Consider the following 27,457-nt stretch of genomic DNA (forward strand, 5'->3'; position numbering starts at 1 on the left):
ATTATAATAGTTAGCGGCGGAACGATTCTGAAAATATATATTTTTTATTTTGATAGAATTCCAGATTATGTCAAGTAATTATTATATCAAAGGGAACCGTTAATCCAGAGCTTTCGTCAAAGCTTTCGAAACCCAATTATATCACTTTTAAAATTTGTTTCCCGAAAAACATCCATTGGCCGATTCAGCGGCCGAAAGCTTCTTTACACAATTCACTACTTTTGACGAACTTCTAGACATTAAGACGCTTTCAAACTTACACCAACGTAGGCAGCTATAATAGGCTTTCAGAAAAAGCTTTCAAACCCGACTTTCCTCGCTGTCTATAGCTATTGCAACTCAATAATGTCTAGCGGCGGAACGATTCTGAAAATATATTTTTTTAATTTTGATAGAATTCTAGATTATGGCAAGTAATTATTATATCAAAGGGAACCGTAAATCCAGAGCTTTCGTCAAAGCTTTCGAAACCCAATTATATCACTTTTAAAATTTGTTTCCCGAAAAATATCCATTGGCCGAGTCAGCGGCCGAAAGCTTCTTTACACAAATCACTACTTTTGACGAACGTCTAGACATTAAGAAGTTTATAAATTTACACTAACGTAGGCCGCTATCATGGACTTTCAGAAAAAGCTTTCAGAAACGACTTTCTTCGCTAACTATAAATATTGCAACTGAAAAATAGTTAGCGGCGGAACGATTCTGAAAATATTTTTTTAATGTTGATATATTTCTAGATTATTCACTACTTTTGACGAACTTCTAGACATTAAGACACTTTCAAACTTACACCAACGTAGGCAGATATCATAGGCTTTCAGAAAAAGCTTTAAAAACTGACTTTCCTCGCTGTCTATAGATATTGCAACTATTATAATAGTTAGCGGCGGAAGGATTCTGAAAATATTTAATTAAATAATGACACAATTCTAGATTATGGAAAATAATTATTAGAACAATGATAACCGTTAATCAAGAGCTTTTGTCGAAATTATAAAATCCAAAAAAATCGCTTTTCAAAGTCGATTCCCGAAAAATATCCATTGGCCGAGTCAGCGGCCGAAATCTTCCTGACACAAATCACTACTTTTGACGAACTTCTAGACATTGGGACGCTTTCAAACTTACACCAACGTAGGCAGCTATCATGGGCTTTCATAAAAAGCTTTCAAAACCGACTTTCCACGCTGTCTATAGATATTGCAACACAATAATAGTTAGCGGCGGAATGATTCTGAAACAATTTTTTTAAATATTGATACAATTCCAGATTATGGATAGTAACTATTACATCAAAGAATACCGTTAATCCAGAGCGTTCGTCAAAGCTTTCGAAACCCAATCGTATCACTTTTCAAAGTTGTTTTCCGAAAAATATCCATTGGCCAAGACAGCGGCTGAAAGTTTCTTGACAGAAATCAGTGATTTTGATAAGCTTCCAGAAATTAAGACGCTTAGAAACTTACACCAACGTAAGCCGCTATCATGGGCTTTCAGAAACGACTTTCTTCGCTACAACTGAAAAATAGTTAGGAGCGGAAAAATTCTAAAAATATTTTTTTAAATGTTGATATAATTTGTAGATTATGGAAAATAATAATTACGTCAATGAAAACCGTAAATCCAGAGCTTTTGTCAAAGCTTTCGAAACCCAATCATATCACTTTAAAAAAAAAAAAACCCGAAAAATATCCATTGGCCGAGTCAGCGGCCCAAAACTTCCTGACACAAATCACTACGTTGGACAAACTTCTAGACATCAAGACGCATTCAAACTTACTCCAACGTAGGCAGCTACCATGAGCTTTCTGAAAAATCTTTCAAAACCGACTTTCCTCGCTGTCTAAAGATATTGCAATTGAGAAATAGTTAGCGGCGGAACGATTCTAAAAATATATTTTTAATGTTGATACAATTCTAGATTATGGAAAGTAATTATTACAATAATGAAAACTGTTAATCTATAGTGAGATTTTTCTAACATCACATATTTGACACATGACAGCACCCATATAATGTAAATGTGTATGATCCATTCGCATAATTAAAAACAATACCACGCAATTATAATATGTCTTTCGTTACCACTTAAACTACACTCACTTTTTTAATGTAATTATGCTTATAGTTATTTTTTTCGCATCATATATCTGAAGTATTTAACAATAATAAATCACTGCACAAACGTTTACGTCCTAAGGGTGTTTTTTTTTAAAACCAGCGTTGTGGTCAAATCATTTTTTTCGATTCGGGTAACATATTCGTAAGTTAAAGATAATCGATAAAATCGATATATTTATAACCTACAGAAAATACAAAAATAAGGTATTACAACTAAGAAAACATTAACTTAAACAAATACTTTTAAAAATCCATTATAATAATAGATCTTTACCGTACGATTTGCAAAAAATATGTCGATTTCTGAGCTGATCAAATTTGATGTCAAAATCATTCGTTTATCAAATGTCAAATGCGCAGTCTGTCGAAGTTTCTCCGCCTTACTGTGCGCATATTCCGTTTCTTTTCGTATTTTTCACCTGGCTTTATTTTTAGATTCTTCTCTTTCACATCTGGTTACCTTGGCTCGTATTTTTGGACTTTGACTTTGCTTGTATTTGAATTTAGTTGACTTTGGACCTAAAAATGCCTGATTTTGCTAATACTAAGTAGTCACTAGCAGTATAATTTGCATGTATGACTGCTGTGCAGGTTCCTAATATTGATTTTTTATAAAGGTAATCGATTCGATCTCACAAATCGTAACTGTAATCGATCCGATTGCTGGATTTGACATATTATGTTGTCTTAGCCACATCACTTCAAACATCAAATGTCATGTGTCAAATATGTGATGTTAGAAAAATCTCACTATAGAGCTTTTGTCGAAACATTTGAAAACCATAAAAATCGCTTTTCAAATTCGTTTCCCGAAAAATATCCATTGGCCGTGTCAGCGGCCGAAATCTTCCTAACACAAATCACTACTTTTGACGAACTTCTAGACATTAAGACGCTTATAAACTTACACTAACTTAAGCTGCTATCATGGGCTTTCAGAAAAAGCTTTCAGAAACGACTTTCTTCCTTAACTATAGATATTGCAACTGAAAAAAGTTAGCGGCGGAACAATTCTGAAAATATTTTTTTAAACGTTGATATATTTCTAGGTTATGGAAAGTAATAATTACCAGTGGCGTAGCGCGGGGGGGCTAGGGGGGCCATGGCCCCGGGCGGCACATGAGGGGGCGGCAAACACGGCATTAAAAAAAATTAAGAATTCAACATTTTCAAATCGCGCCACGAAAACGAACGGCGCTAGGCGAGGGGACCTACCTAGGGAATGCAAACCGGTTTTAACCGAAAAAGAAAAAACCGGTTAAAACTGGTTTTTTGACGGAAACCCAAAACCGGGTTTTTAGAATTTGAAAAAACCGGTTTCGGTTTTATTCGGTTTTTTATTTATTTAACTAAGTTGCATGTTTTATTCATTATAAGGGTGTAAATCGGTCCTAAACCGGTTGAATCGACATCAAATCAAATAATGTGGTGTTGTGTTAGTTTGATCAACAAACCAAAAAAATAATTTAATATAATTGGTTTGTTCCTATTCCTAGTTACAAATAACATTAAGTCATTTGACAATTCCCATACAATACAATAAAATAGTCAGATATTCTGTCTTTAATTTCGTGATAAAATCGTGTATATACGTGGGCTGCTATTTATATATCCGGAAACCGGGATTACAATCTTCTTAAATAGTATATTTGACCTCCATGTTAAAATTTGAACTTGTTTAAGTACTGGCCGGTATATTTTTTCTTTCTTATTAACGCTAGTGTTTGGTTTTTGACGGGTTTTAAATGTCATCTCGCTGCAATAATGGAACTCACTCGTGAAAATATTCGTGCTATGATTTATTATGATTTTCGGCGTGGTTTAACGCAACAACAGTGCATAGATCAACTAACTTCAACTTTTGGTGATGAAGCTCCATCTAAAACTACTGTGTATCACTGGTTTAGTGAGTTCAATCGTGGACGTAGTATGCTTACGGACGAAGTTAAGGCAGGTCGCCCGAAATCGGTCGTTGTACCACAAAATATTGAGGCTGTGCGAAAACTTATAATGGACGACCGACATGTTACGTACCGCGAGATAGAGATGACTCTGGGTATTTCTATGACTAGCATTAATAGCATATTACATGATCATTTAGCTGTAAAAAAAATTTGTTCGCGTTGGATACCGCACAACTTAAGTAAGGAGCAAAAAGATACTCACGTTGAATGGTGCAATAAAATGTTAAAAAAATATAACCGTGGTGACTCAAAGGCCGTTTATAACATCTATACAGGTGACGAATCCTGGATCTGCATGCGATCCCGAAACGAAGCAACAATCAACGGTATGGGTGTTTCAAAATGAGCCGAACCCTACGAAAGTTACTCGTGCAAAAAGTACATTGAAACAAATGGTGGCCTGCTTCTTCGGTATTAATGGCCATGTAGCTACAGTGCCACTAGAAAACCGTAAAACGGTTAATTCAGATTGGTACACGACCATTTGCTTACCGGAAGTATTTGAACAAATTCGTAAAACTAACCAGCGACGAAGAATCATTCTTCATCATTGTACGGTTTGTGGGTTCGTTTCACGATGAAAAAATAGTCAAAATTAGGGAAACTACTTATATTTTTAAAGAGGGCGGTACATCCACAAAATACTAGCATAGAGGGACGTGCGGAGAGTGCAACAGCTAATATCGACTGCTTTTAAAACTTGCTCTAGTGCGGTTAACTATCAGGACTGCCCCCGCGCATCCCGCTCTCCCCGGACGTCCCCTAGCTTTAACAAACGTAAAACTGGTATTTAAAACTTAAATCTAATTGCGTCGCTCACATGCCCCACCCCAGTGCTGCCCTAGCAGCACTCTTCTCCTATAGGTATTCGAGCGACGCGTGCGGCGGAACGGGTCAGGACACCCGTCTTCGTCCTTATTTTAACCATTCTGGTTCGTCCGTCTCTCCCAGGCAATGTCTGTTCTATAATGCCTCGTGGCCAGATGTTACGGGGCCCATCAGGGTCGACAATAAGGACTAGGTCTCCCACTTGCAAGGGCCTCTGCTCCTTATTCCATTTTTGTCGCGGCAACAAATCGGGTAACACTTCTCTGACCCAACGTTTCCAATATAGATCGGCAAGCCTCTGAGCTATTCGCCATTGTTTTCTAAGGAAAAACTCGGAGTTATCAAAAATGCCCATTTGAGGTAAGTTCGACGACGAGCCCAAAAGAAAATGGTTTGGTGTCAAGGTCACTGCACTTCCGGCTTCGACAGAGACGTGCGTTAGAGGTCGACTGTTAACAATATTCTCCACCTCGGCTAGTAAAGTGTTATATGTCTCTTCCCTGGGCGCGCGTTCTTTCAGGACGATTTTCAGTGAGCTCTTTACGCTTTTTATAAGTCGCTCCCATGCCCCACCCCAGTGTGGGCTGGCGGCGGGAATAAACGTCCATTTGGTCCCATTATTTATGGCAGCGTTGCGAACCTCTTCATTATTTTTCAGTTCCTGAAGTGCCCTTTTTAGTTCTACGTCGGCTCCACGAAGATTCGTTCCATTGTCTGAAAATATGTGTTGAGGCCATCCCCTCCTCGCGGCCATACGACGGAGGGCCATAATTAAGGCATCGGTAGTCAAGGAAGCGACGGTTTCCAAATGAATAGCCCGAACGGTTAAGCATGTGAAAATCACACCGTACCTCTTCTCCCGCCGTCTCCCAATAGCCACCTCTTGCGGACCGAACAGGTCTATTCCGCAGAAGGTGAATGGTCGCTGGTGATGAGCCATCCGTGCTTCAGGTAAGTTACCCATCCTTGGAATTTCTGGTCTGCTTTTCTTTATTCTGCAGACCATACATTTAGACGCAATATTTTTTACTGTTGGGCGAAGTTTAATAATCCAATATTTTTGTTTAAGGTTGTTCACCACAGTCTCTTGATTCTGATGAGCCGCGCTGACATGGTAAGACTTCACAATCAATCTAGTTATGTAATCTTTTCCATCTAGGATTATAGGCCTTTTTGTTTCAGGTGACACATCGGCAGCAGCATCAATTCGGCCCCCGACGCGCAAGACTCCGTGCTCATCAAGGTAAGGTGATAAGGTAAGTAGTTTACTACTTTTTTCCATGTATTTTCCTTGTTTCAGAATTTTAATTTCTTCACTAAACGATTGCGCCTGTGATTGTCTTATCAGCAGGCGCTCGGCTTCCTCCATTGTCTTGTAATTATTATTATCGGTAAGTTTTCGACATTTTTTTATAAACTCCAAAACAGCGTGAGTACTTCGGAGTAGGCGCAACCACGATGAAAAACGCGTAGGCTCAGGTACAGGTAAGTCAATATACTCATTATTTACCATTTGTATAATGTTAACACACTCTAATTCATTGTCATTTATTGCAGGTTGTAAACAATCCTTCGGCCAAGTGCGCTCATTATCGTATAAGAAAACCGGTCCGTGTAGCCACTGATTTTGCAGAATCGACACATCGTACGCTTCCCTTGTTCCTATGTCCGCTACGTTAAGGTGCGTAGGGACGTACTTCCACTCATCACTGCAGGTAAGTTCATCTATTTCGCCTAAGCGATTAGCTATATACGGCTTATAAGTGCGACATTTGTTTCTGATCCAGTGTAAAGTCGTAGATGAGTCACTCCAGAATATTTTGCGATTAGGTTTTATTTTATGCTCTTTTATTATAGTGTCAGCCAGTCTAGCAGCAAGGACAGCAGAATTTAGTTCAAGTCGAGGAATGGACGTCATTTTATTCGATGAAATTCGGCATTTGCTTGCCACAAATGCGATGTACACATGTGCGTTGCTTTCCCAGCGCCAGTACGCAACGGTACACATAGCCTTAACAGACGAATCGCAAAACAAATGTAATTGTAGATTCGTATAGCATGCAGCGGGCGATGGTTCTAAGTTCAGCGGCTGCACCGGCGCGGGCGCGCCATCCTTGTCTCGCTCACTAGAGGTACCGGCCGCCGCCGCGATCGAGTCTGTCTCGTTCACTCCCGTGACTCCCATATGCGCTGCGTTATAGTAAAATCTCGGCAGCCGTATGTTACGTAATGACTGTAAACAACTTATCCAATTGCACCATTTTTCATATATCTTGTTAGGTATTTCCATATCCCAAGCTATGTTTTCTTGCCAACATAATTGTAGAATCATTTTGCCATTAACAGTAAACGGAGATAGAAATCCATAGACGTCAAATATGGACATAACAACTCGCAAAATGTCCCGTTTCGTCGGTCTTTGTGTTCCGTTGATAATATTTTCAGGAATCTTCTTAAATGAAACGTCAAAACCCAGTACATCTTAATGCGGAAACCAGATTAAGCCGAGAGTTCGTTCGCTTTGATATTGTTCTCCGGTTTTAAACTTTACAGCTGCTTCGCCGAGAGTTGATTTTGGCATGGACTCGAGAACCTGTTTACTATTAGAAGTCCAGTTACGTAATTCGAAGCCACCTTGCTGATGAATTGATTTTATATCTCTTATCAACTCAATAGCGGTTTTTTCATCTGGTAGGCTGTCTATATAATCGTCAACGTAGTGTTGGTTGTATATAGCTTCGCAGGCAGGTAACATCGTTGGCTCGAAACGCTGAGCATTCTTGTTTTTTATATATTGGGCTACGAAGGGGCTACAGTTAGCTCCGAATATTAGCGAAGTCATGACGTAGGTTTTCACTGGTCCCTTGGGGTCGCTTCGGTATAAAAACCGTAGTGCATTTTGGTCCTCTTCTCTGATTTTGACTCTTAAAAACATATCTTTAATGTCGGCAGTTACACCAATCCTTTGCTCTCGGAACCGCAACATTATTCCAAACAGTGACCTCAGTAGGTTGGGGCCCTTAAGTAGGTAATGGTTTAGCGACAATCCATTTGTTTCAGCGGCGCAGTCAAAAACAAGCCGGAGGCGCTTCTTATTTTTATTATCCACTCCAAAATGTGGTAGGTACCATGTTTTGCTAGTTACTGTGGTATCCTTTAACTCTTGTGCGTAGTCATTGTCAAACAGGTGCTGGACGCGCTCATTGTATCTCTCTCTATAGCCATCACATCTCTGCATCTTGCGCTCCACTCCCTTAAGGCGCGACATTGCATGAGGAAAAGAGTCAGGCAATTCACAATGCTCATTCTTCCAGGGGAGTCCAACGTACCACCGCCCATCAACAAGTTTAGACGTTTTGTCAAGTTTTTCTATGGCGCATACGTCGTTATAGTTCTCACGGGGTTTACTAGTTACGCCCAATGAGTCATACGTGAAAGAACGACGTACTTCTTCATGTAGATCTTGCAGCAGTCGTTTGTGCTCAGTCGCGTCATCGGTGACGTCATTATTGCAGATAAACAGAGTTGAGTGCAGCGCGGGCACAGCTGACGACATACGGGCGGGAACTCTTCCATGTATGCACCAACCAAGAGGTGTGCGAGTGGCATAGGGCTCGTCAGGACTACCAACGACGATTTCCAAAGGTAACTGCAAGTGGTAGAAGTCTTGGCCTATCAGTATTTCTGGTTTTAAGTTTTCATCACAGAAATTATTTTTGAGTCCTTGTAAATGAGTAAATTTGTCACAATTCACTAAGTTCGTGTTATAGTTCGGTAGGTCAAGGTCGTTAACACTTTGCGCGGTAAGCGTAAACTTTTGTCCATTTTTGTTAGATATAGTTATATCCACGAGATAAGATTCGCACACTAGCTCAGAGTTCTTCCACGCGCCACGCACACGCATGCACTCGCGACGGCCGCGCGCCCCCACCCGTTTGGCGAGGTCTGCGCTTATCATAGTAACCGAGCTGCCGTCGTCAAGCAAACAACTGGTGCTAATCACACCACAGGGTCCATGGATATTTATGGGCACTACTTTTAATAAACCCTTTCGAGTAGAAAATGAGTTCATGTGCGTCACTACTTCCGTATTAGGCTCCGCTTCAATCTCGGTCACTTGCACTGTACTATTATTGTCCTCATTTTGTTTCTCATTAGGCACAAAATGCAATAACCGGTGATGCGCTAATCCACAGTTGTTTACATCGCAGGCCGCTGCGGGACAAGTATTTCGATCGTGATGTGATAACAAACACTTGTAGCATAAACCGCGGCGTTTAACGTATTGCCAACGATCTTTGCGTAAAGATTTTTTAAACTTTTTACACTGCGGCAAATCATGTTTAGCTGTTTTACAGTAACGGCACATATTTAGTTCATTTTGTCCACTTTGCACTAATACAGTCTGCGCATTAAAGTCACTCTTATCGTGATATTTATTACGTTTAAAATTGTCCGGACGTGTGTTTAATAATGTAGCACTGCAGGTAGACACTTTGAGCGCTTCTTCGTGAAGAAAATTAGCCAATAAGTCGAATCTAGATGTAGTTCCTTCAATGATGCGTTGATAACTATAATCTGCCCATTTTGATAACAATATGGTAGGCAGCTTTGACAACACAATAGTGACTAGACTCATTCCTTGTAGGTATTCATCACGTTTTAGGGCACGTACGGCAGCGACGTAATTTCTTATTTTATTCGAAAACACAATGATTTCTTTGTGATAATCAGGGGTCATGGTGCCTAATCGTTTGATTTCGTAGACAATCCGGGATAAAATGACGTCAGGGTTCCCGAATTGTAACTCTAAGGTTGACATTAGTATTTCTGGAGATGTGGTACTGATAAGTAGGGCATTCACTGCGTCCTTGGCGGGTCCACGAAGACATTTCCTTAGGCGCCATAGGTTCTCACTATCGCTAAATTTGCAGACTCGGGTAGACTCGTCGAATGCAGATTTAAATTGAAGCCACTCCATAGGGTCTCCAGTAAATATTGGTAACTCTTTAGGTGTGCTGATGCGGCTTAGCAAATTAGAATTGTTGTTTTGGTTGCAAACAGAAGTGGACATAATATCCTTAAGTACACAGGCTAACTGTTGAATTGGACCATCGGTGCCGGAATCGGCCGGCGGGCGCAGCAAGCCTGAAGATTGACCTTGATTAGCGGCGTGCTGCGATTCCAACTCTAAATTACTGCGTTCTACCCACTTAGCAACTTCACTTCGATTATCGGTTTCCGACGGGGGACTGTATTCTTCTTCTAATTCGGCAAGGTCCGCTTCTAAGCGTTTATCGATAAGCTGCATTTCTATTCGTGCTTTCTTCTCGGCCGCCTCCAGTTCCAACTTCTTTCTACGAGCCTCGATGGTAGATGAAGACGATTTCCGGGACAAAGACTTATGGGAGCCGGGCATTTCCGACTTTGTACTTCGGGATTTTAACACCATTGGTTTATCAGGATGCACTGTTTGTGATTTCTTCTCGACTGACTCCAATTCTAGCTTGCTGCGAGCCTCCATAGAAGATGTAAATGATTTCTCAGACCCAGGTTTATGGGAGCCAGGCAACACGTCAGCTTTTAACATCTCGGATTTCACACTTCGTACTTCCAATAAATTGTCCGGTTGCACTTTAGTTTCATCATTTATAGCTGCACTTGTACACGGCTCACTTTGCACGGCTTCCTTTCTCTCCTGTTCTCTTCTTACAGTTCCACGGGTTTTGACCATTATTTTCGACGGTGGCGTGAAGAACATCAAGATCCGGCTCGAAGACCACTTTGTACGGTTTGTGGGTTCGTTTCACGATGAAAAAATAGTTAAAATTAGGGAAACTACTTATATTTTTAAAGAGGGCGGTACATCCACAAAATACTAGCATAGAGGGACGTGCGGAGAGTGCAACAGCTAATATCGACTGCTTTTAAAACTTGCTCTAGTGCGGTTAACTATCAGGACTGCCCCCGCGCATCCCGCTCTCCCCGGACGTCCCCTAGCTTTAACAAACGTAAAACTGGTATTTAAAACTTAAATCTAATTGCGTCGCTCACAATCATGACAATGCCAGCTGTCATACGTCACGCGAAACAACTCTATTTTTGGAAGGTCAAAATGTGGAATTAACGGGTCATCCGCCGTACAGCCCTGACTTGGCACCCAATGATTTTTATTTATTTCCCAATATAAAAAATAAATTACGCGGTCAACGATTTTCGACCGCTGAAGATGCTGTCGACGCATTCAAACAACACGTTATGGAGGTACCTCAGGCGGAGTGGTAGAAGTGCTTCAAAAATTGGTTCACATCACACGAATGCAAAAGTGCATAGATCATCAAGGGGAATACTTTGAAAAACAATAAAACCATTTTCAGCCGTGTACGTTTGTGTTTTTTGTTTCCGGATATATAAATAGCAACCCTCGTATTATACTAGCATTCGTTTTTACACGTGAAGCAATCTTTTCTTTATTCCATGGCGATGAATTTAAGAATTGTTGATTCTAAAAACCGAAACCGGTTTTAACCGGTTTCGTTTTTTTTTGTGGTAAAACCGAAGAAAAAACCGGTTTTGAAAAACCTCCGGTTTTTGCATTCCCTAGACCTACCGCAAAAAACGAAATTCGCAAATTGCGGAGTTCTTTCTCTTTTACTCTCACTAACAAAGACGTAATTAGAGTGACAGAGAAAAATGTCCGCAATTGACGAACTTCTATTTTCGCCATTGTAGCCCAGGGGCAGTCCAACGCTGTCGGAGTCCGGCGTTCGGAGCCACCGCCGAGCTTACACGATTGTCCGCTAACTATATGTTATATGACGTCACATCAAATTGAACACAGCGCCCTCTGCGCGCCATTTAATTCCGGGTGCCGTCGGCGCCTTCATTCTAAAAAAGTCGGACATAGCCCGACGTACGTACGTACGTACGCCGCGCCGCGCGCGTTCGGGTACCGGGCGCTCTCAGCGCCCTCATGCCAATGAACTTAATAAGTACTTAATAGTATTTGTCACGATACTTACGATATCATGGTAAAAGCATCGGGCGTAGCTGGGTGCTTTGCGTGCGCTGCTGCTTAAGGCGCCCTCGCACAAAAATAATGTAAATAATTAATCACGAAATGATAACCCCAAAATGAATTAAATAAAAAATAAGTTCAAAAACTAAAACCAGTTACTGAAAATCGCGCTCTAAAACATATGAAACAAGAAAAAAATCTTATCTGAACTAATCATTTACTTTTACCTTAAAGCTTATGACCGTAGCATACCACGGCTGCCCTTTAAATATGTTTGTGAATATTGAATATACACCGTGGGAATGAGTAACCTGACAGATTTTAAAGGTGTATTCTTGACCGCATTTAGGGACCAAGTTTTCTAAATTCAGTCTTGTTATACAGATAATGACAATTGTGGGGATGAATCATGGAAGATTGTCATAAGTAACTTACATAAATTTCGGGCTTGTAGAGTTAGAAGCTTGGCTCTACAAGAGATCTGATAACTTTTTGACAGTGCGAGGCTTATGGTTTCGTCTTGGCAACTTTTTATATGAAAATGTTTTTGTATTAGGTAATAAAATAACTCAGTAAAAAACGCCTTTATGGCTGCGACGCTGGTACTATGTGACTTGGTTTAGACATAGATACTTACTGACAGACATTAAAGTTTTAAAGGAAACTCGCAAATAAAAATAAATGACATGTCGTATGCACAAAACATATACCCACACTTTTTTTTTGCCAAATTTAACCAAAAGTCATCCAACATTTTTTGCTCCTTATGACCTCAGGAATGCGAGGTTAAATCTGTCTGTTTACTTGTTCCCACATTGTATACAGAGTTTAGTAGGTAAAATATGTTTTGTTGTATTTCTTTATCAAAAACAGTGGTGGGCCAAGTACGGCCCGCGGGCCAGCTCCGGCCTGCGAAAGGATTTTATCCCGCCCGCCGACAGTCCATGATATTTAGTATATGGCATTGACCCATGATAATCGCAGATCAAAATTCAGTTTTACTGCAATTCTGGCCCTCCTCTTAAATTTCGTAAAAAAATCCCCCTATGAAGAAAGATTGCCCACCACTGATCTAAAAGATGATAAATATAAAGCTTTTTCTGTGTGATTATTTCAGATGAGATTTTTTTTTCATAATTGTTTACGCTGATGTTTAGAGCCGTTTATTTTAAAATCGTTTTAGTAGTCGAGTTTTAGTTTTTGAACTTATTTTTTGTATTTTACAATTTTTACGGAACTTTTTCTTACCTATTAACTAATGTTGATTATAAACGGGGCGGCAAATTTCTGATGGGCCCCGGGCGGCAAGAGCACACGCTACGCCGCTGATAATTACATTAATGAAAACCGTAAATCGAGATCTTTTGTCAAAGCTTTCGAAACCCAATCATATCACTTTTAAAATCTGTTTCCCGATAAATATCCATTGGCCACATCAGCGGCCGAAAGCTTCTTAACACAAATCACTACCTTTGACGGACTTCTAGATTTCAAGACGCTTTCAAACTTACACCAACCTAGGCAGCTATCATAGGCTTTCAGAAAAAGCTTTTAAAACCGACTTTCCTCGCTGTCTATAGATATTGCAACTCAATAATAGTTAGCGGCGGAACGATTCTGAAAATATTTAATTAAATATTGATACAAGTAATTATTACATCATCGAAAACCGTTAATCTAGAGCTTTTGTCAAAGCTTTTGAAATCCAGACAAATCACTTTTCACAGTCGTTTCCATCAATAGTCAGCAGCTGAAAGCTTCTTGAAACAACTTAATGATTTTGAGAAACTTGTAGACATTCAGAATTTAAGACGCTTAGAAACTTACACCAACGTAGGCAGCTGTCAGCCTATCATGGGCGTTCAGAAAAAGATTTCAGAACCGACTTTCTTCGCTAACCATAGATCTTGAAACTGAAAAATATCTAGCGTCGGTACGAATCTGAAAATTTTTATTTAAGTATAGATACTTTACTAGATATTGAAAGTAATTATTACCTCATCGACAACCGTAAATCCAGAGCTTTTGACAAAGCTTTTGGAACCCAGTCAAATCACTATTCAAAGTTGTTTTTTACATATAGTGAATTATGTATACATAATATTGTAAATGATATGAATGAATCGTTCCGCCGCTAACTATTATTGAGTTGCAATATCTATAGACAGCGAGGAAAGTCGGGTTTGAAAGCTTTTTCTGAAAGCCTATTATAGCTGCCTACGTTGGTGTAAGTTTGAAAGTGTCTTAATGTCTAGAAGTTCGTCAAAAGTAGTGATTTGTGTCAAGCAGCTTTCGGCTGCTGACGCCGCCAATGGACATTTTTCAGGAAACAAATTTTAAAAATGATATGATTGGGTTTCGAAAGCTTTGACTAAAGCTCTCGATTAACTGTTTTCATTAATGTAATTATTACTTTCCATAATCTAGAAATATATCAACATTAAAAAAATATTTTCAGAATCGTTCCGCCGCTAACTATTTTTCAGTTGCAATATTTACAGTTAGCGAAGAAAGTCGTTTCTGAAAGCTTTTTCTGAAAGTCCATGATAGCGGCCTACTTTAGTGTAAATTTATAAACTTCTTAATGTCTAGACGTTCCTCAAAAGTAGTGATTTGTGTCAGGAAGATTTCGGCCGCTGACTCGGCCAATGGATATTTTTCGGGAATCGACTTTGAAAAGCGATTTTTTTGGATTTTAAAAATTTCGACAAAAGCTCTTGATTAACGGTTTTCATTGTTGTAATAATTACTTTCCATAATCTAGAATTGTGTCAATATTTAATTAAATATTTTCAGAATCGTTCCGCCGCTAACTATTATAATAGTTACAATATCTATAGACAGCGAGGAAAGTCGGTTTTTAAAGGTTTTTCTGATAGCCTATGATATCTGGCTACGTTGGTGTAAGTTTGAAAGCGTCTTAATGTCTAGAAGTTCGTCAAAAGTAGTGATTTGTGTCAAGAAGCTTTCGGCCGCTGACTCGGCCGATGGATATTTTTCGGAAAACAAATTTTAAAGGTGATATAATTGGGTTTCAAAAGCTTTGACGAAAGCTCTGGATTTACGGTTTCCTTTGACATAATAATTACTCGCCATAATCTGGAATTGTATCAAAATTAAAAAACAAAAAATTTCAGAATCGTTCCGCCGCTAACTATTATTGAGTTGCAATATCTATAGGTAGCGAGGAAAGTTGGTTTTGAAAGCTTTTTCTGAAAGCCTATTATAGCTGCCTACGTTGGTGTAAGTTTGAAAGTGTCTTAATGTCTAGAAGTTCGTCAAAAGTAGTGATTTGTGTCAAGGAGCTTTCGGCTGCTGACGCGGCCAATGGATATTTTTCAGGAAACAAATTTTAAAAGTGATATGATTGGGTTTCGAAAGCTTTGACTAAAGCTCTTGATTTACTGTTTTCATTAATGTAATTATTACTTTCCATAATCTAGAAATATATCAACATTAAAAAAAAAATTTCAGAATCGTTCCGCCGCTAACTATTTTTCAGTTGCAATATTTATAGTTAGCGAAGAAAGTCGTTTCTGAAAGCTTTTTCTGAAAGTCCATGATAGCGGCCTACGTTAGTGTAAATTTATAAACTTCTTAATGTCTAGACGTTCGTCAAAAGTAGTGATTTGTATCAGGAAAACCTCGGCCGCTGACTCGGCAAATAGATATTTTTCGGGAAACGACTTGGAAAAGCGATTTTTATGGATTTCAAAAGTTTCGAAAAAAGCTCTTGATTAACGGTTTTCATTGTTGTAATAATTACTTTCCATAATCTAGAATTGTACCAACATTAAAAATATATTTTTAGAATCCCTCCGCCGCTAACTATTATAATAGTTGCAATATCTATAGACAGCGAGGAAAGTCGGGTTTGAAAGCTTTTTCTGAAAGCCTATGATATCTGCCTACGTTGGTGTAAGTTTGAAAGCGTCTTAATGTCTAGAAGTTCGTCAAAAGTAGTGAATTGTGTAAAGAAGCTTTCGGCCGCTGAATCGGCCAATGGATGTTTTTCGGGAAACAAATTTTAAAAGTGATATAATTGGGTTTCGAAAGCTTTGACGAAAGCTCTGGATTTACGGTTCCCTTTGATATAATAATTACTTGCCATAATCTGGAATTCTATCAAAATAAAAAATATATATTTTCAGAATCGTTCCGCCGCTAACTATAATAATAGTTGCAATATCTATAGACAGCGAGGAAAGTCGGTTTTTAAAGGTTTTTCTGAAAGCCTATGATATCTGGCTACGTTGGTGTAAGTTTGAAAGCGTCTTAATGTCTAGAAGTTCGTCAAAAGTAGTGATTTGTGTCAAGAAGCTTTCAGCCGCTGACTCGGCCAATGGATATTTTTCGGGAAACAAATTTTAAAGGTGATATAATTGGGTTTCGAAAGCTTTGACGAAAGCTCTGGATTTACGGTTTCCTTTGATATTATAATTACTTGCCATAATATGGAATTGTATCAAAATTTTAAAAAAATATTTTCAGAATCGTTCCGCCGCTAACTATTATTGAGTTGCAATATCTATAGACAGCGAGGAAAGTCGGGTTTGAAAGCTTTTTCTGAAAGCCTATTATAGCTGCCTACGTTGGTGTAAGTTTGAAAGTGTCTTAATGTCTAGAAGTTCGTCAAAAGTAGTGATTTGTGTCAAGCTGCTTTCGGCTGCTGACGCGGCCAATGGACATTTTTCAGGAAACAAATTTTAAAAATGATATGATTGGGTTTCGAAAGCTTTGACTAAAGCTCTCGATTAACTGTTTTCATTAATGTAATTATTACTTTCCATAATCTAGAAATATATCAACATTAAAAAAATATTTTCAGAATCGTTCCGCCGCTAACTATTTTTCAGTTGCAATATTTACAGTTAGCGAAGAAAGTCGTTTCTGAAAGCTTTTTCTGAAAGTCCATGATAGCGGCCTACTTTAGTGTAAATTTATAAACTTCTTAATGTCTAGACGTTCCTCAAAAGTAGTGATTTGTGTCAGGAAGATTTCGGCCGCTGACTCGGCCAATGGATATTTTTCGGGAATCGACTTTGAAAAACGATTTTTTTGGATTTTAAAAATTTCGACAAAAGCTCTTGATTAACGGTTTTCATTGTTGTAATAATTACTTTCCATAATCTAGAATTGTGTCAATATTTAATTAAATATTTTCAGAATCGTTCCGCCGCTAACTATTATAATAGTTGCAATATCTATAGACAGCGAGGAAAGTCGGTTTTTAAAGCTTTTTCTGATAGCCTATGATATCTGTCTACGTTGGTGTAAGTTTGAAAGCGTCTTAATGTGTAGAAGTTCGTCAAACGTAGTGATTTGTGTCGAAAAGCTTTCGGCCGCTGACTCGGCCAATGGATATTTTTCGGGAAACAAATTTTAAAGGTGATATAATTGGGTTTCGAAAGCTTTGACGAAAGCTCTGGATTTACGGTTTCATTTGATATAATAATTACTCGCCATAATCTGGAATTGTATCAAAATTAAAAAAAAAAATATTTTCAGAATCGTTCCGCCGCTAACTATTATAATAGTTGCAATATCTATAGACAGCGAGGAAAGTCGGTAAGATCTAACACCTTCCGAACAGCGCATGCCAAATGTAGTCGTTTCGATTTTCCATATTTAACACTTTGTTTTCATTAAGAAAGGGAAGTAATGTGTGACCTGCTTGGAACTTTGTAGCAGAATCGGACATATGCATTCAGCACCCGCTGTATGGACTTTTTTGTTTTAGCAAGTAGTCTCGGTCCATATACAAGGTTGAATAGTGAGAGAACTAACGATTCAACTAAAATTTCCCTGACTTTAACCGATAGATATTTGCGAATAGTATATAGTATCTTAAGTCTGTAGAAGGCATTTCGTATGTTTATATTCACGTGTTCTGTGTACCGCAACTCTCCATCCATGGTCACTCCTAGATTTTATGCATATTCTACTTCTGAGATTATTTCTGAATTAATACTGATCCTTGGTCTTTGTGCTCTGATTTTCAGTCGTTGACGTTTATAGGTAGTTCTCATTATTACAAACTGGGATTTAGAAGGATTTAAAACCAGGTTATTCTTGATTGACCAATATGCTACTATTCTGAGATCTTCGTTTATTTTACTAACTGCTGTGTCTAGATCATCTGGTGAGCATGAATAATACGAGTATATTTGGGTGTCATCTGCATATAATGTGCTTCACTATGTTTTAAGTTTTTTACAAGATCAGCCGTGTACAAAATAAATAACAGAGGACTTAAAATAGACCCCTGGGGCGTGCCAGTAGGTCACGCGATTTATGCAAAGGTATACCTACACTTTAAAAAAAGTTTCAACCACCAGAATGAAGTTGTCCAATAAATGCTGGTACAAAACACGATAACGACTAGTTGGCGTCCATTACACCGCAGTGCGATTAATTGAGTCGGTCGCGCGAAACCGTTACTCAGCTACAAATAAGTGAAGCTCAGCGTTTCAACGGTTTTTACTTAGTTTTATTTCCTACTTTTCGTTCTTTCTGGCGGGTAAAAGTATGCACTTGACGTTTATGTAATTCATTTTCTTTACAAACTGAGAGAGCTTTAGATTTAAATATAAATCAGTTCAGAGCTAAAACAAAAGTTACAGTCAAAGTACTGTGAACCGTACTAAATAAAAGATAATATATTGATTGAAATCTACGATTTTTAATAAATATGTTGATTGTATTGAAAAATACTGTTTTTAAACAAAGCATAATGAGGAAACGAAAGGAATTTGATTGGCCCTGTAAAGAATTCGGTTTAATCGGCCCTGTAAAGAAGCTACAGTTCGCAAGTAAGCTTGGACCAAGGCCGTAGCTATTAAGGATCCGAAAGTTTCTGATGTGAAACGTAAATTAAACACTGCCTCGAGGTCCAGTAAAAAAAACCATTGCCAGGGTTAAATACGAATTCGTCGGCAGAATTGGTGAGTAACCAGCGGGCTACCCTACTGTGAGTCGCGCGTTCTGGTCGTTTGCCAAAGCCCCACGGCGAGTTTCTGTCAGTCGTCTTTACCACCGCTGCGTAAAGCTGTTGGTGATCTGGCCCACAGTGGAAAGGAGAAAGCCGATCTTCTTGGCACTCTTTTTGCGTCAAACTCGACCATGAACTACGACGGTTTTTAGCATTTATAGTATTTGCTGCGTAATTCTTTCAGTTCACTGGAGCATTGGCCCTTCCAAAGCAATTTGCAGCACGAAGACTATATACGGTGTCACTTGATAATTGTGGTCACTAAATTATTCAAAAACACTCAAAACGATGTTTTAATGTTTTCGAGCCGCGGTATCCACACCAGTCATTAGTACCAATTTATGTTTTACTCGTGTAAATTTTTTCTAGTTGTTTTCTTTTTACGACGTCATCAAGCGGCCATAAACGCCTTACTTTGCGTTATCAATTATTACTTATTTATTTCATTGATGGAACAAACTGTCCCGTGTTTCCTATATTGATTTCAGATTTAATATACGAAGTACGCTCACTGAACCTGCTTCTAGCGTTTAGCTTAAACCATAGAGAAATATCGTCTGCGCTTCAATTACTTGAAATTTCACATTTATAAAATTTATGTTGCCAGTTAACGTTGTTTCTAAAATAAAGATTTGCCATTCATTTCTGAAATGATAAGGTAACATTTTGTGTTCAAACGAAATAGTTGTCCAACCAGTGAGCACATGATTTTTGGTAAGACAAAGTTAAAAGGCTAGAGGAATTTGCGAAAAATAAAACCTTTAGTGTACCTAGCTTTTCAACCTCTTTATACAGATTAAGTAATGCGGTTGAAGCTAAGTTACCCCACGATGAAATGCACCAAGTTAATATTGATTGACATAATCGGAAAGTAAACTTGAAAGGTGAAAAATAAAACAAAGAACTGTATCGCACATAACTTCGATAAAGGGATTCGTCAATGATACACTAATACGTTATATATAGCGTGTATGTTTATACTCAGGACTTTACGCCCCTAAATAAACTATAGGTAGACAATCAATTTCATATTTTCTTTATTTGAAGCAAATGCTGCTGCAAAATAGTAGCAACGGTACCTAATTACCTACGACTTGAAAGAATCTCAGCTATATTTTACTAGGTACGCAGTAACTCTCCAGACTCCGATACTTTGGACCTCTCTTACACAGCAAACACTCCGTCTCTATTAGCTATAAGGTGTTTGCTAGCGCAGTCTACTTGTTGCTCGATCGATACTATCTCGTGTTAGTGTAATATTTGTGTTGTAATTCATTCCTTATTCAGCATGGCTCCTGCACGGCATGCTTAGATAAATATTGATTGCAGATCTTATGTGTAATGTTGGAAATGTAACAGGATAAAATATTAATTTCCGTACATTGTTCATACGGGTAGTACATTCGAGCTTACAAACATCTTTACAAACCAACGTGAAGACCCTGATAAAAAGGTCGTGTAAGTAATTATATAAAACTAATGTTTCTGATGTTGCAGGCGTCTATAGGCTACGGTGACTGCTTACCATCAGGCGGGCCGTATGCTTGTTTGCCACCGACGTGGTATAAAAAATATATTTTTGAAACGTTGTCTTGTAAAGATGTTTTCTCAAAAATGGACAAAGTCTACTTTGCCGGTTAAAAAATAGGTCACGGCGTGCATAGTTTTTGGTCAGTCAAAATTTAAAAACTTAAATACATTACAGTCTTGATTTCAATGTTGCGTACGAATTCCATAGGTTGGCGTATTTGCGGCACAAAAATAGACTTCTATGTTTTAATAAAATAAAGGCGGCAGAGCAATTTTTTTCAATTCTTTTTACTTCTTCTGTGTGTGTGTGCGTGTGCGTGTGTGTGTGTGTTTTGTGTTTTTTTTTTCCGGTGGTATATATGACTCGGCTGCTGGAAGGCTACTTGTTGGCTTCGGTTTCTATTAAACAGAATATCAAGGTTGTCGATTTAAAAACGAATCCTCAGCCAGCAAGTAGCTATAACAAGCCGCTATACAATCTAACGGCCCGATTCGAAGAATAATTAAGACAAGTTTAAGATCTTGGAAAGATCTTTAAAAGATTGATAACTAAACTACATGTCAAAATTGACGTTTATTTCGATTCCGCTGTGATCCCAGTAAGATCTATCTACGATATTTCTAATGTCAAATTGATATTGGTTGCCCGAATCGAGCTGCTTCTGGGAATTATACGACATACAAACGATATCTAAATGAGAACTTACCTAAACCAGAACTTATCGTTATCGTATTTCATTCTACGAATTGGGCCGAAAATACGCTCTCATTTTAAAACGATAAATAAAACGAGTTGAAATAACATGAAAGTTCGCATGAACATTCAAGTAACTAGTTTCTTATGACTCTTAAGCACTGCTATCTATAGGGAATAGCGAAACAATACATAGGTAGTAATACTATTTTAATATTCTGTAAGTGAAAGTATGATCAGTTGATCGCACAAATTGACCCAATTATAAAGCGGACCTTTTTCGCAGCAGGCAAACTGTCTATGTACTAATGAGCGTATCGTTTAAAATTGATATGTTATAGTAAATTGACTGTACAGTGCACACAGCTTCAAATAGGTGTACAAATTTAAATCTTGTTCCATTACAATAAGGTTGAAAATCGTGTACACTGTCCACATCTGTACAAATATGAGCCTCGCTGAGCTGCGGCCGGGCTGCAGGCTACTTGTTGCGCGATCGATCGCACCCACGCTCGCTCGGAGCCAGTTCAGGGTTATTTCTGCAAGCACATTACTTACACAAGCTCACTTCACGTACAGCAAGTCAGTACTAAACACAACCTTAATATAAGTATGTAAAGCTTAAATTTCAAGCAATGTAAAAGTGTAATATTACAGTAGCTGTATTAGTGCTTAGTCGAATATTACATTTTCATAGTGTATTTGACGATTCCTTAACGTAATTGGTATGTATTTTTAGGTTGATAATGATAAAGTTGATTGAAAAAGTATGTTGAGGGACTTACATTTAGTACATTACGAGTACGTTAAGTAGGTACTCCTTTAAAATATACAATTGAACATGTTTTTAGGGAAAAAAATATTTTGATTGTAATAATACTGGATACTACTCATATTATATATTAATTTTATAAAAATATGTATGTCACGGAAGCATTATTAGGTACATCTACACAAAGGCTGTGTTCTAACGTAGGTCTCTGCAATTTTAATGACAGTATCGAATTCCATCATTGCGAAATATTTTCTTCTGAATGATCTCATAACGGACAATGTGGGACAATCGAGATAATGCCAGGAACACAAAAACTGGAGAAACGGACAAACTTCTTTTGATATAGCTACCTAAATTATTTTTCATTAGAGGACATACTTCTTTTACAAACAAGCTTAGATTTCCTTGAAAACGTTGACAAAGAAGGCTGAAGAACAACCAGATATAACTATAATTAATATTCATAACTTAATATAAACTTAGTCGTTCTTTAGTAATATTTATATTTCACATATTAATGAAAATAAGCTTTGTGTTGCATGCATGTTTTTTGCCAGAAATGATGAGGATCAATTATTTTTTATTTATACTATATTATTACACCTAGTTGGATTATCTTTGCAGGCCCAAGATAACGTCGAGATCGTTATAGCTGTTATCGATTTCTAATACAAATATGCATGTTAAAAAAAAAATTTTTTTCATACATATATATATATATATATATAGGGTAGAATTATTTCATTTATAGCGACCTCTAAATGATGTTTAATTGCTCGAAATTTTGATATTGATAATTAATTTATACGTATCTTGAATGAAACAAGACTTTGTTATACAAATATTGTTTGCAGTAAAAGGATTTACGTAGTATTGCGCGAATTATCCATACTTAGTTAGTATCCATTGTGTAAAGACTTAAATTTCAATGCTCCCTTTGAAATGAGCAATCCTAATTTAAATTCACCCTATCTCGAGAAAAGTATCCGTTTTCTCACACCACGATAATACCTGATGAGTGTGAAAACACCCTAAAACAGGGTTCTTACAGTAAGTGCTCCTTATTTAACTCGAGGAAGCCTTTAGTGAGTAATTGAAGTTTGCTACGAAGCCTTTGTTTACAACACAGTAGTAATTTTTGAGAAATTTGTTGTTCAGTTCATTTTTTTAAAGTTGTTTTTGATACCTTCTGTATCTTCATTGAATACCGATTTTTTTGCATTGTTATGTAAGCCCTTAAGCCGTATATAATTTTTTTTTTGTTATTGAAACGTTTCCATTATACGATGAGCTCGAATTTAAGTAGTTATATTTTGATCTATAGCCTTATTACAAATAACATAACAGTTACACTAGCGATTTTATGGGCTACGATAGATACAAGAAACCTGCGATTTAAAAAAATGAAAAATCATATATGTCCAAAAACATGATCACGAAATTCTCTGTTGAGAATTTCGTGGACATGACGATGCGACCAGCCGGCCTAACCAAGGCGACAATCGCTATCGCTACGATAACGAAACGCTTTGTGTCTCTCTATCACTCTTCCATATTAGTGCGACAGTGACAGTTGCGTTTCGATCGCTACAGAACGTAAGCGATTAGCACGTTGGCTACGCAGCCTGTACAGAGTAGAACAGTCGGACAGTACATATTTTGCCTAATGCCTAAGCAGTAACGTGGACGCGTGGAAACGTGAAGTTTAACAACAACAGAAAATGCCCTTCCGAACCCTTGACCGTCGGTTTTCTCTTCAGAATTGAGTCGTAAAATTCTAATTACTACAGAAATAATAAACTTAATTTAATTTCTTACTTGGTATCCTGTTGATCGCCCGCAACGGTCGCAGCACTCGAATCGTTCTTATCGCCGAGAGATTGATATTCTCCACATGTAATGCATATTCTAAAACCCTGTGAAGGAAAAAATAGTGTTACCAAATCATCTTTTAATTTATAGAGATAAACACATAGCAATTGCATTGGCTGAATTTGCATAAACACGACCAAGTAACTTGTCAGCCTGTAATGCTTTATTTGCAAGATTATGTACAGTACTCATGACAAAAACTTCCCTATATTTATTCGTAAATATCCAAAGTAGGTATTTTAATTTTAGGAAACTAACTAAAGAAGAAGTAACAAAATGTTAACCACTTACCCGGCTATAACAATGAAAAAATCCAGGCGATTCCAGGAGTCGGCGAGGTAAGTGCCGTGTCCGTACACCCCCATTGCGACCATTTTGATCGTCATCTCCAACGTGAAAAACGCAAAGATAATATCGTCGAAAACCTGCAAATATTTTAGAGTAAGAATAACGTTTTAAGTTGCAACAAAAATATATAAACTCTTTTATTTGTCCCATTGCGCACGTTTGGAAAGAATCTTGTTTTTAAAATAAATGAAAATATTTGTTTGGTGTTTAAGTTTTTTCTTTTGTTTCGAGCCAGTCAAGTCGCAAGAAAGTTCAGAATGCAAAAAAAGGTTTAAGTCGCTTATATTAGATTAACATTTAAATATAAAAGTGACTCGAGTTAATTGTTTCACGCCGTTCATAATTAATTTGTTTTAAAATACGAATGTGCCAGACCGCAACTGTTATAATTCATTTTATTCGAGCACACAGTAAAGCCTAATGACTCAATTAATTAAATATTTTGTGTTTGTCCCGTGAATTATAAAGGCAAATAATTCACGAAGGCATGTATACGTGAATGTATGTTCTGTTAAAAATTAAAAGCCAAATGAAATTTATTATTTAAGCATTATTTTTCTTGATAGTATTTACTTGCCAAAAACCCCGCACACGTTAAGCGTCAAACATAGGGGTTAAAATTAGTACGTAGTGTGGACAATAGTACGAGTATATTTAGATAAAAATAAGTAAGTGTCATATGAAATATATTTTTTTAATAAACATATCACACATATCTATATGAGGCTGACCAGTCGCGAACAGAACATTTGAGTACCTACTTTTTAGTACTTATATGTGTATAAATGCTTACCTGTAATATCTTGCACCTGTTGGTAACGCACTGGTCGTCGACACAGGGCTGGTACATGCCCAGTGTCACGCAGTTGAGCAGGATCACCAGCATGGATATTCTCTCGAACCACGTGGATCTCAGTTAAGGACATAAGTATGGCACAAAGACAGACAAAATACAAAGCAAAATAATGCTAGTAGGTCAACAATTTTATACCAGGAGCTATTTTAGTATTTTTTGCATCTAGGATGCACTTATAACTGAAATCGTGCTTACTTGTGCTACACCGTAGCGTAGCCCACAGGAATAAGATAAAATAACTTATTTACCAATGCGAGCTAGGCGCTACGAGTAAAGCCAATAGCTCGGGAAAGAGAGGTATGGGTATTGTGAATGTCATCTCGCTTTGTGTGGTAGGGCACAGCACAGCGGATGACCTTACAGAAAACCGCAGCCAAATAACACTAAACCGTACTCATAGTGTTGTGTTCCTGCCGGTGAGTAAGGTTGCCAGAGCTCAACGAGGGGGGGAGGGGCGGATTTAGGGTCGGCAACGCGCATGTAACTCCTCTCGAGTTGCAGGCGTACATAGGCTACGGAGACTGCTTACCATCAGGTGGGCCGTATGCTTGTTTGCCACCGACGCAGTATAAAAAAAACCGTATGTAGCGAAGAGCGCGTATGAACAGAGAATCCGCCTAGCGGAGCGCTGGCAGTAAATGTGTTAATATAATAGGTCAAACACTTAGTTCAGTCTCTGATTGAAAGGTTAGTCAAATTTTACATAAGTAAATAAAAATACAATATTTTAGCCATTTGACAGTCTACTTTTGGATTAATCGGACTGAATAAAACCTTGTCACTTTTATATCTCAATAAATTTCATTAAAATCTATAGATTTTGAGCTAAATATAAAAAGGGTCCGCGATTTATTGAAGCTTTAAATCAAACTCTGTGACAAAAAACGCCCGTTTGAATTAATGAAAATACAGTAACAGGTAATAAAAGATCTTTATGATGTTATATCAAATATTTTAAATAGTTTAAACTAATTATAACAATGTGAGGTATATACCTAAGTTCACACAATGTAATGTGCCAAATGTATTTTACGTAATTTAAGAACTCATGTTATTTACGATTAAGATAACTAGTGAATGAGTTTTAATACTTTTAACATAATTAACATAAATAAATTAAACGGAATGTATTAACGAATATTATATTCAGTATTTGTTTTTCATATGCAAGCACAAAGGATTATAATGGGATATTGAAATCTCTTTACTAATGAAGACCGTAGCTTTACTATTAAATTATTTGTAGTGGAATTATTTGATAATGATATTAACAAATTGACCATAATACAGCTTTAATTTCTAATTTATATTCTCTATATTAATTAGAAAACTGGTGAAGTTAATCTCCAAAACTTTGGCATAGTTCAAATCCTTTGGCTGACACACTTATGTCACTGAAGTAAGTTTTGTTTTCCTCTCTATCTTACCCAAATACCTATTAAACGTCATCAGTCATTGAGTGTACTTTCAATCGCGACGCGAAGTAGCTTTTTCAGCCAGCTTCAAATAATGAGCTTACTTAAATGGCATCTATTATACCTGGCATAATGATGCACAATGGCCTAAGTCATTACGGCGGTCCGCCATGTTCATAATTGTGAACGCTTAAATCTACAACGTCAGAAGTCCCAAGGTACTCACAGGGACATGTGACTTCTTGGCCCTAGGGGACCCTGCGCATTCGACGTTCTTACGGATTAATTTTCACGGAAGTTTGCAAATGAGTTTACATTAGTGGTTCAAATTGCTTTTGCTTTGTTTGCGTGGGAATTGAAAAATGAGTGATGCGTTTCGAAAAGGTCAAAGTTTTTTATAAATTTTCTGTAACGTAAACAGAGCAGAATAAATAATCTTGTTTCGGATTTCAAGTGCCTATGTATATGTTATAAAAGCAAACCGGGAAAAAAACAAAGTTACTTAATATATTTTAGAATTATTGTGTCCTTTATCAAACAAGATCTGTAGATAAATGATTATCATAAGTAAGTTTGAAAGAAAGATTGAGCATAATATTCAAATTGGGGCTTAACTCCGACGTGTCGGCAACTTAGTATGTCACCGTCAAAGTTGTTATAACAATTATGGACTTTACATATTAATCATTAAGGGACGTAGGTAATATTATTATTCCGTATATAAAATTCTAGTTCTTTGCGTTATTTGGATTATTAGCTACGTATTGCTAGATGACACGGTTAACATTTGGTCATTCAGATATATAATTGACATCTTCTATTCCAATTTTAATTAGGCTTCTTCTATCCATGACCTATTTTCTTTTGTTTTTTTCAAAGTAGCTTCGTTTTCCCAAACAAACTGATGCAAACTAAATTTATCTCGTCATCGTTCTTCTGCAGGTAAACAGGTAAGGTAGCTGAAAATACTATAAATCATCCCATGACCTCATTCATACTTAAGCCATTGTGAAAGTAACAAGCAAATGGAAGACAAAGAACT

At 37.6% G+C, this 27,457-nt stretch overlaps 1 protein-coding gene across 5 annotated transcripts in view; it reads right to left on the reverse strand.

Moving 5' to 3' along the window:
- LOC133521913 (voltage-dependent T-type calcium channel subunit alpha-1G) overlaps positions 1-25,091 on the reverse strand; it is a 79,438-nt gene extending 54,347 nt beyond the window's left edge. For 4 of the 5 annotated variants that reach the window (XR_009799955.1, XM_061857035.1, XM_061857036.1 and 1 more), the window contains exons 1-3: positions 24,938-25,091; positions 24,088-24,221; positions 23,743-23,840 (exon numbers count right to left, since the gene is read on the reverse strand). Coding sequence is in view for 4 of the 5 variants with exons in the window: in XM_061857035.1 (XP_061713019.1) it covers positions 23,743-23,840; positions 24,088-24,221; positions 24,938-25,030 (325 nt within the window). In the remaining variant the exon portion in view is untranslated. The remainder of the gene's footprint in view (positions 1-23,742; positions 23,841-24,087; positions 24,222-24,937) is intronic. The other variant, XM_061857033.1, reaches the window with a different exon arrangement.
- Positions 25,092-27,457: the final 2,366 nt, after the last annotated feature.

The sequence above is a fragment of the Cydia pomonella genome, chromosome 10 (genome assembly GCF_033807575.1).
Source record: "Cydia pomonella isolate Wapato2018A chromosome 10, ilCydPomo1, whole genome shotgun sequence".
NCBI lineage: Eukaryota > Metazoa > Arthropoda > Insecta > Lepidoptera > Tortricidae > Cydia > Cydia pomonella.